This window comes from Mus caroli, chromosome 14 (assembly GCF_900094665.2).
Source record: "Mus caroli chromosome 14, CAROLI_EIJ_v1.1, whole genome shotgun sequence".
NCBI classification, from domain to species: Eukaryota; Metazoa; Chordata; class Mammalia; order Rodentia; family Muridae; genus Mus; species Mus caroli.
In genome coordinates, this window is record NC_034583.1 from 109,025,478 (window position 1) to 109,036,090 (window position 10,613).

General features: G+C 42.6%; 1 protein-coding gene across 1 annotated transcript in view; it reads left to right on the top strand.

The window, feature by feature from the left end:
- Hs6st3 (heparan sulfate 6-O-sulfotransferase 3) overlaps positions 1–9,070 on the top strand; it is a 697,861-nt gene extending 688,791 nt beyond the window's left edge. Inside the window, exon 2 of the mRNA XM_021182252.2 lies at positions 5,327–9,070. Coding sequence (XP_021037911.1) covers positions 5,327–6,035 — 709 coding nt within the window. The 3' untranslated portion in view covers positions 6,036–9,070. The remainder of the gene's footprint in view (positions 1–5,326) is intronic.
- Positions 9,071–10,613: the final 1,543 nt, after the last annotated feature.

Consider the following 10,613-nt stretch of genomic DNA (forward strand, 5'->3'; position numbering starts at 1 on the left):
CAGGACACACCCATCTCAGGACACACCCATCTCAGGACACACCCATCTCAGGACACACCCATCTCAGGACACACCCATCCCAGGACACAGCCATCCCAGGACACACCCATCTCAGGACACACCCATCCCAGGACACAGCCATCCCAGGACACACCCATCTCAGGACACACCCATCCCAGGACAAAATCATCTAAGGACACACCCATCCCAGGACACAGCCATACCAGGACACAGCCATACCAGGATACACCCATCCCAGGACAAAACTATCTAAGGACACACCCATCCCAGGACACATTGCCAGGAGTTAGCTTTTTTGCTATGAACAAGTTCTACCATCTTGCAGAGACACTGTGGTGAGAACTGGGCTGTGGACACATGGGAGTTGGGGGAAGGAAAGCATTCCAGATCAAAACTACAGCAGGAAGGGACAACTGCTATGGAACTTTGTTCTGTTAAAGTCAGACAGGTGTGCAGCCCAGATACAGACATCATTTCACTACAATTTACTAAATTTTGAATGTGACAAAGAAACAAACCATAAAAAAGAAAACTTACAGATGATAAAAAATAATTTCAATTTGCTTTTTATCTTCATTAGTTGGATGTCCTTCAATTCTATAATTTTACTTTTACAGTTTTTCTGATTTGTGTTTTGGCTGCAGTCTTAGTCAGGGTTTCTATTCCTGCACCAACATCATGACCAAGAAGCAAGTTGAGGAGGAAAGGGTTTATTCAGCTCACACTTCCACATTGCTGTTCATCACCAAAGGAAGTCAGACTGGAACTCAAGCAGGGCAGGAAGCAAGAGATGTTGCAGAGGCCATGGAGGGATGTTACTTACCAGCTTGCTTCACTTGGCTTAGTCAGCTTGCTCTCTTATAGAACCCAGGACTCACAGCCCAAGGATTGGTACCACCCACAATGGGCTCGCCCACCCTTGATCACTAAATGCCTTACAGCTGGATCTCATGGAGGCATTTTCTCAAGGGAGGCTCCTTTCTCTGTGATAATTCCAGCTTGTGTCAAGTTGACACACAAAACCAACCAATACAGCTGAATTACAGAACAAAAGTGATGAAATATACATGTGAAAATTTTGACTAAACGACTTATCAAAATCTGTTAGCCTCTGGCGTCCAAAGTTGCCAGCTAAGACAACTTGGAACACATCAGAGAAAGTGTTCTAGTTTCTTATATTGTACCTTACAATTTAATTTTTATTATTATAAATATAATCACATACTTCCCCCTTCCCTTTTCTCCTCAAGCTCCCCATATAGTGACCTTGTTCCTTTTCAAATTCATGGCTCCTTTTCTTTAGTGTGTGTGTGTGTGTGTGTGTGTGTAGAATACAATCACCTCAGTCCATATAGCATCACTTATCTTTGTGTTTTCAGAGCTGACTATTTAATATTGGATGATCAATTGTCATGTTCTTTCCTAGGAAAGCTCTCAGCATTCCTTAGAGCTTGTGAGCATTCCGCATTCAAGTTAACTTGTCTGTTGCTGTCTTCCTCATTCAGGTCATGTTTGGGCATCCATGTTGGTGAAACCCCATGAATGTAGCTTTTCTAACACCCGTAGAACAGGCACAGTCTGTCAACAAATTTCCTGTTCCTCTGATTCTTGTCATCTTTCTGCCTCCTTTTCCAAGTGGTCCCTGAGGCATAGGTACAGGAGTTGTGTTGTAAATTTATGTCTCAGTGTCAGGTTAAATTTATTTACAAGTTGACTCCTTTGTCTAGGAAACCTCAAAATTGCCTGAGACTTCGTTTAAACATCACTAGGCATTATTAAATGCAATATAAAGTTAAAACATTTAGTTTGAATATAAGATCATTTTTAAATTTCCTTTAAGATCATGTGTCCACTCAATGCCTAATAAAGCAAAGTTACTAAGAATTCTATGCCTAGTATTCTCAAGTGAGATCAAAACATTTCCTTCATAGTTCCGCAGATTAACTCGGGTCTGGATATCACTAACTTTGGAATTCTGTCTTCCGTACCACATCACCAACTCTGTTATTTTTAAATATTGTCTAATAAAAGATTTGAAACAGATAACAGAACTTGAATCTTATTGTCATTGGATCTTGCTGTTGTTGAAGTACTTTTGTTTGTCTTCTGGCTGGCTTAAATAACAGGAAAGCTAATAATAGTCCATTTGTGCTCTACTGTGGCTCAATTGAACACCTCTAAACTCTCTTGCTCTGGTGTGTTTGGCAAACATAACCCCTGAGTTACATCCTTGTCATTACCATATTCATAACAGTTACTATAAATTATTTGCAGAATAAAGATCACCCTGCTGTGGGAGTGAAAGGTCAAGCATTCCCATATTAGGCACAAAGTGAGGTCATCTCACCCCAGCTTCAGGGGAGGAAACCCACTCTGGACTGAACCTGGTCAACAATGGCTCCCCAGGAGCCCTGACACCCAGCTGGAGTCAACGAAACCTACTCTGGGCTGAACTTGAAAAGCCATGGATGCATGGAAGTCATGTCATGCATTTCTTGATTCCTTCCCAACACTTTAGGACACATTCTTCCACCGGGGCACCGTCTGAACATCATGTGAAATAAAAAAGTTATGAAAAACGGTGACAGGCAATGCCGGGTGAAGGCTGGAGAGCCGGTGGAAGATTCAAGAAATTCTCCTTCTGGAGTTAAAGGTTCTCCTTCTGAGTGTCAGTTAAGATTCTGACGTTTCTTTAGCACATTCTGAACCGTTTGATTTACCTACTGCTAAGGATCTGAATTGAAAAAAAGAAGACAAAGGTATAGTTTAAAAGAAAATATCAATTATTTCTAAAAATCAGAATAAAAATAACTTGCCTCCAAACTATTTGTTTTTGTTGTTATAGCTGAGTATGTAGAGAGTTTCTATCTCGTTAACCTCGGCTAAGTAGAGCAAGCTCTAAGTTAAGTTGAATGTTGCTTCCAGAAGCTTTCTTTCCTGTTGTGCTATGATGACAAAGGAAGAATTCTCATGGATTAAGGCAGATCTGGTTAAATCCAAGTTCTGTAACTCGCTACCAGTGTCACCTTTGACAATCTCTTCTCTTCTCAAATAATTTAACACTAAATAAATACTAAAAGAACTAGTGTATACTCAAATCTGTCCCTATCTATCTATCTATCTATCTATCTATCTATCTATCTATCCTGTGTGTATTCATGTCAAAATGGCTGCTTACTTTATTTTCAAGCTTCTTCAAAGAGCACACACTAAGACAGATCAAGCTCATGTGAGTCTTCTCTGGTGCCAAGCAAGGGGTACACATTGTACCATTCTCCTTCCCTTTAGGGATAGTCCCTTTCTGACCACTTGAAAGCATGCAAGGCATTTTACAGTGTTAGCCTATGAAAAAAGAGATAGCATCCAGTCATTTAAGTATTTTTATTTAAATAAAAACATTTATCATTGCCACGTAAGACAACACTGAAAAAAATTTGCCCCAATCTTGAAAGATACTTTGCCTAAGTGGTACAGGAGAGCATGGTATCTCGGTTAATTGGACACCAGCCTCCCATACTTTATCCTTTCTTCAGACCCTCACCAAGCACCTCTGGGCTTTTTGCTTAAAACAAAAAATACTAGTTTCTTATTTTCTATGAGTTTGGTTTGCTGTGAGGTTTCTTTCCATAATCTTCTTTGTTGACACTGAGCTCTTATAAACATAAAATGTGGCTTAGTTTTTGTCTTCTCTCTTCAAAATCTCACAAGCAGTGATAATATTCCCCTACTAAAGGCAATTTGTTTGGAGTTTGTGACAGTACATCCAACCGGGTCCTAGAGTTTTCCCTGATGTGAAAGTGTCCACCTGCAGCCACAGTGGAGAAGAATGCTGCAACAACACAGAGAGGCAGAGATGTGTCCCAACCTCTCCTAATTTTTTTTCAGTTTTACAAACATACAGCCTTTATTTGAAATAGGGCTGGACCTTGCCATTTCTGTCTAAATAAATAATATCTGTAGCTGCTTGATTGCAGTGATTGGCAAGTTATACATGATGCAGAGGTAGTAAGATGTTATTCAACAGATTATCTACTCTCTAAATATCTACCAGCTATTTTCACCTGTCATTTATTTATATATCATCTATATCTATGTAACTATAATCTATTCATCACCAATTTATCTATTATATATCCATCATATCTAGTTTCCTGCCATGTAACTATCATCTTCCAATAACCTGTCACATCTATGTATCCATTATGCATTTATCACCTGCCTTGTATCTATCACATCTATCTATCTATCTATCTATCTATCTATCTATCTATCTATCTATCTATCTACCTATCTATCTATCTATCTATCTATCTATCACCTATCTATCATGTATCTATCTCTATGTATCTATATATGTATGTACGTATATATGTATGTATTGATCTTTCTATGCATCATCTGTGTGTGTATGTGTGTGTGTGTATCCATGTCAAAATGTCTGTTTACTTTGTTCCAAGCTTCTTCAGAGAACATACACTAAGACAGATGAAGCTCCTGTGACTGTGTCTTCTCCTCTGAGTTCCAAGCAGGTGGCAGAAACACTACACAATTCTCCTTCCCTTCAGGGCATAGCAGGCCACTTTCTGTCCACTTGGAAGCATGCAAAGCATTGTACTGGGGCTGTCTGAGGTTCTTCCCAGAGCATCATGGAAACCAAACCTGTGTCTCCAGAGCAACTCTGAGTTAATCTGATTGGCCCTCTATTCCTAGAGCATGCCTGTAGCAGTGAGGCAGGACTGGGCTGGGACTGACTTAGAATCAAACTATCTCCTGTGGAAAGGCAATGGGTAAATTAGGGTTTCAGAAATGGAGCTCAGAGGGCTTGTGTGTACCCTGTTTTTCTGCAGAGTCTCTTCTGTGGCTTCTGTGACAAACAGACCTCCATTTTCTTCTGAATCACTTCAAGTGACAAGGGTATGATGGGCACTTAACCTCTCCCCTTCAAGGCTTATAATCCGAGTATCAATGTCACGAGAAAATATGAAGAAGGATTAGGTTTTGGTCTTGCAATTTTGGTTCTATGACCTTGTATGTTTCCCATACGCACAATACATACAATACAAAAGTTTGGTATAAGGCTCAAATAAAACAGATAATGGGTAGGGTAGAACCTTTCCAGGTCAGATGGGTGATTTGTGTTTACTACTGAAGACATCAGTATTTATCCAGACTAAGTGCTCAGGAAATGAAGCAGTGAATGGAGGATTCACTCAGCTCCCACGCACCCCTATCCACATTCAATGGGGGTAAAAACGTCTCCATAAACTGTTGTCAGCCGCTGACCTTCTCCTCTAATCTCTTCCAGGAATTTCTACTACATCACGATGTTGCGGGACCCAGTGTCACGTTACCTGAGCGAATGGAAGCATGTCCAGAGAGGGGCCACATGGAAAACCTCTCTCCATATGTGCGACGGAAGGAGCCCCACCCCAGATGAGCTGCCTACCTGCTATCCTGGGGATGACTGGTCTGGGGTCAGCTTGCGGGAGTTCATGGATTGTAGCTACAACCTGGCCAACAACCGCCAAGTGCGCATGCTGGCCGACCTCAGCCTGGTGGGCTGCTACAACTTGACTTTCATGAATGAGAGCGAGCGGAACACCATCCTGCTGCAGAGCGCTAAGAACAATCTGAAGAACATGGCCTTCTTTGGGCTCACTGAATTCCAGAGGAAGACACAGTTTCTCTTTGAGAGGACATTCAACCTGAAGTTCATCTCTCCTTTCACACAGTTCAACATCACACGGGCATCCAACGTGGACATCAATGATGGAGCCCGTCAGCACATCGAGGAGTTGAATTTCCTGGACATGCAGCTTTATGAGTATGCAAAGGATCTCTTCCAGCAACGCTACCATCACACCAAACAGCTAGAGCACCAGAGGGACCGCCAAAAGAGGCGTGAGGAGCGGAGGCTGCAGCGAGAGCACAGAGCACACCGGTGGTCCAAAGAGGATAGGGCCATGGAGGGGACTGTCACTGAGGACTACAACAGCCAAGTGGTCAGATGGTGACCCTCTGCCTGCTCCTTTTTATGATGGGGGATAAGCAGGCCCCTCCTCCTTCTCTTGGATTACGTGGAAGAAGTTGGGCCATGATGAGAACCTCTGGCTTTATGTGACTTCATTTGGACACATGCTTCCCCTCTATCTTCATTTTCAATCCAGCTGGGAATTTTTGTCCTGTTCTCCTTCTTTTCTAGACATTTTCTGATCACTGATATTAAGTGGGGGTGGAAATATATCCAAAAGACCACTGTAGAGGGGGTCAGGAAAGAGGTTTCCAAGAGGCGAAAGTCTGTAGTGTCTTTGCCACTCCCAGTGGGTCAGTTTGGGAACCTGGAACCCACAGAAGCGCACAGGAGAACCAAATCCATAGTTTGGATGCTCTGCTGATTGCAGTGCGTTTCGCCCAATTGAACTTTAGTCTATTTAAAGAAAGAGAGATCTTTTTGTCCTTGGATGAGCCTCTCACCCAGTTTTGAATTTGGGAACCATTAACATGAGGTTTGAATCATGCATAACATGGTTCGTCTCTACAGTTGTTTTTAAACAAAAATTCCTGTAACATTGAACATAGCTAGAGACTGCTAGGCTACAACCTCCAAGATTAAAGCCCTAAGCCGCATGTCCACTCTACCTTTTAAGGAACAAGGAGTGCACACTAGGCAGAGCTGGTTGTGGATCTGAGAAATGAACACTGGCAGGACATCTTGGGGAGTACACTCATTTAGTGATGACCAACGGGATTGCACTTTATTACCGTTCACCTTCCAGATAAAGAATAAATAAAAAAATTCAAAGAGCAACAGCAAAGAAACCAGGAGGAAACACCTCAATTTTTAAACTAGCTTTAGGACCTTAGCTGTTGAGAGAATGGCAGACTTTTATCTTTGTGGAGCAGATACCTTCTCAGCCAGGTTCAGAATTCTGCTATCACAAAAAGATGTGTCAAAGAACTTGGCTTGAAGGACAGGAGCTAAAACACTGAGCACATGTAATACATTCCGGTCAGTAAATGAGTGGGGCCAGGAGATTCCGCAAAGCATCCATGAGACCATTATATCCAGGTTCAGAAGGATGCTGCGCTTAACATTGCGGTGTCTCTAAACCACTACCTTCCTACATGATTATTGCCTGTTCTATGGCTACAACCAGAGAACCAAGCTACTGTGCACAAAACTGAACCAAAACCGCACTGCACTGCCCTAGGATCCGTGAGCTTGCTCGTTCAATCCACAGCAGCAACCACTGCTCTGGAAAGGAGTAGGGAGGGGGGAATAGAAAGTCTTCCTCTCACATTCCAGAAGATCAGAGAGGGTAGAAGTCTTACAGCACATTGATAAGATCAATCCTTTTAAGCAGCCAAAGGCCAAAGGCTTGAGACCCCCTAAATCAGATCCGAAAGCCTATTTTATTGATGTCCTACATGTTTGATGTTTAAGCCAGCTTTACATAAGCCACTTCTCAGACTTAAGAATGCTTTCTCTGGGGCTGCAAAAGCCATCATGCCCCAGTGTTTATGGAGTGCCTGACGCAGCAGGCCAGCATCTCTTGTAGATTGCAGCAGAGGAGTGGCTTTGGTATCTCTTTCACTGTGATTGGCATCTACTGTGCAGCAGGAAATGACATCACTGCATGGCCTTCCAGGTCTTCATTATATAGCTGAGAAAATGAAGACCACAGATGGAATGAGGTTCCCATGGAGGTCACAAGACAGACCTGACTGTTGACACAGCACATGGTTCATATCTACATTCTGCTTCACATGTAGTGCAGATCACCCTGCCATTTATACCAGAAGCCAGATGTTATCAGTCTGAAGTACCTGTTCTTCCTGATCCACCAAGGTGGCCCAATGTAATGAGATCACACTTGCCGTGATCGGGAGCCCTTCTCCTCAGGGTGAGCCTCTCCTCCTCTCCATCGCACTAGTGAGCTGGAGAGATGGATGACTTCTCTGGTAATTTTTGAGCTACACACAGATGTAAATTTAAAGTGGACAATTAACCACGGCTACTTAGTTGGTAGAGATGAGACCTCTCAAAACATGCAGGTCTCTTTATGATGATTGGCTCTGGAGGAGCGGAGAGGGAAGCGGATAGCAGGCACGGATGAGAACTCATTCAGTGGTTAAGACCCAGTGGTCTGCCAGAAAGGGAAACCTAAAAACTTAACCTCTTCCATTAGTTGTGTGAGTGCTAAACATACACACACACACACACACACACACACACACACACACACACCTCTTCAGTATTTTTTCAAACAGAAAATCAAAACAGGTCAGAAAGCATCTGATTGATTCTTTTAAACTTACTGTGCATTTTGGCAAGGACTTCTGGGAGGTAGCCCCTACTACCTTCACACTATTCCTCTGGGACCTTGGGGATTATATCAAAAGGCTCACTGACACCTCACTGCTGAATGCACAGGGTATGGACTTCCCTCTGGGTGAGAGCAGAGAGCAAGACGGTGTGAGAAGGAGACGCCATCTCCATGTTATGCTCAGGCCAGTGCTAAGTGAACTGGGAAGACTAGCATGGCCTCTGCGCCCATACAGCTCCATTCAGGAGCATCACAGTCGTCATGTCCCCAGGGTCCTGCATTGATAGAAATGGAGAGGTGGGGATGTAAAGTGTTCCCTGGAGACCGAATGCCCAGCTCCATGATGGGTGCTGCTGTAGGAAGCAGTGACAGGCCCAGGAAGCTAAGGATGTGTGAGAAGTCTTATGTCCCAAAACACATTAGTTCTAACTGCATTAGATTCCTTAGAAGAGGAACAACAATCCCGAGGTTGCCCCCCACTTCCTGTGACTCCTCCAGTTCCCACCCAGGCATTTCCTCCCTCCCTTCTCCTGGCAGAAGCAGCATGAGAAAGTGGATTGGCGTGTATATGGTACGTGTGTGTGTGTGTGTGTGTGTGTTCACAGTTTAGGTAGGTGTAGGGGGTGTCTGTTTACATATTATGAGATTACGTATGTGTGTGTGAGTTTGTGTCTGTCTGTCTGTCTGCCTGTTTCTATTTTTATAGAGTGTGGTGTGTCTGACTCTGTGTGTATGTGTATGTATGTGTATCACACACATTTTATTCACATTTTGTTATGGACTAAGACAGACACATTTATTTTTGTCTCCTTCTAGTTTCCTTGATACTGGAGAAAATAACTGATAACCTTACCAAATTAATATTGACAACACTTAAAGAAAATTATGTTACTGAAAACATGAAGATATTTATTTTTAAAAAAAAATTTCAAGGTTCACTTTTACTTTGAATACTTGGGTTTACATCTAGATAAAATAGGTTATTGTTTTATTTTTGTGGAAATGTTCATCTTTAGGTCTAAATGAGAAAGAAATAACAAGTTCCTCCTGGAGACCCCCAGTTACATGTGGCAGATGCCATGCTTGGCAGGGGTCCTGGCTATGACACCAGAATTCTGGAGTATAAACTCTCTTCATGCTAATTATTAGCTGGGAGACCTTGGGAAAAAATTTTTGATGCCCTTTTTCTGCCTTTTCTTTTCTTTCCTTTTCTTTTTTTATTAGATATTTTCTTTATTTACATTTCAAATGTTATCCCCTTTCCTGGTTTCCCCTCTGAAAACCCCCTATCCTCTTCCCCCTCCCCCTACCAACCAACCCACCCACTCCCATTTCCTGGCATAGAACCTTCACAGAACCAAGGGCCTCTCCTCCTATTGATGACCAACTAGGCCATCCTCTGCTGCATATGCAGCTGGAGCCATGAGTCCCATCATGTGTGCTCTTTGGTTGGTGGTTTAGTCCCTGGGAGCTCTGGGGGTGCGTTTCTTTATCAAAACCGTATTCAAAACTTTGAAGTAAAAGTCTTCATTTAGTCAGACGATTAACACAATGTCTGAGCAGAGAGGGGACTAACCGTCTCCTATTGCTTCTTCATCCTAACACGGCATCCACCTCCTGGCCCACAGTGGCTGCTGTAGCTGCAGCCATCTTACCTTTACTTCAGATAGTGGAGTTGAAGCAGAGGGAATCGCAGATATTGCTTACAGTCCTGTCTCACTGGCTGAAATCTAAACATTAGCCACATCTAGCTGCCGAGAAAAACTAGAAAATGTATTTATTATTCACTGCCAGCTGTTGTGATAAGTGGGGAAAGGTCTATTGTTAAAGAAACAATGGAAAATTAATACTGATAAAATTTATTAGTCCATAAGTATAAAAGGAAATAAAAACCTAGTCCTTTTCAATGTCATATATTTTCTCATCAATTTGACATAGGAGGAGATTGAGATTTGCTGTGTCAGCATTTAATGCTGTTCAGCCATTTCTTGATTGGCCTGCCTATGTTGTGATAGACTGGCTGGCATTTTCATTCTCTTACACTTGATCATTTGGAGGGAGGATTCGGAGATGCTGAAAGGATTCCCAGTTCTCGTTCATTTACAGGAAAGTTGCTCAGAGCCCCTGGTCTTTCAGCCTTGGAGTTTTTCCCACTACTGTATGCTGCCTGGCATCAGCCCTGGGACTGGGAATTGCAAGAATATGAAATTAAGTCTTTATTGATTTCTGCCTCTCTTTTTTCCAACTCGTTGTAGAGCTACAGTG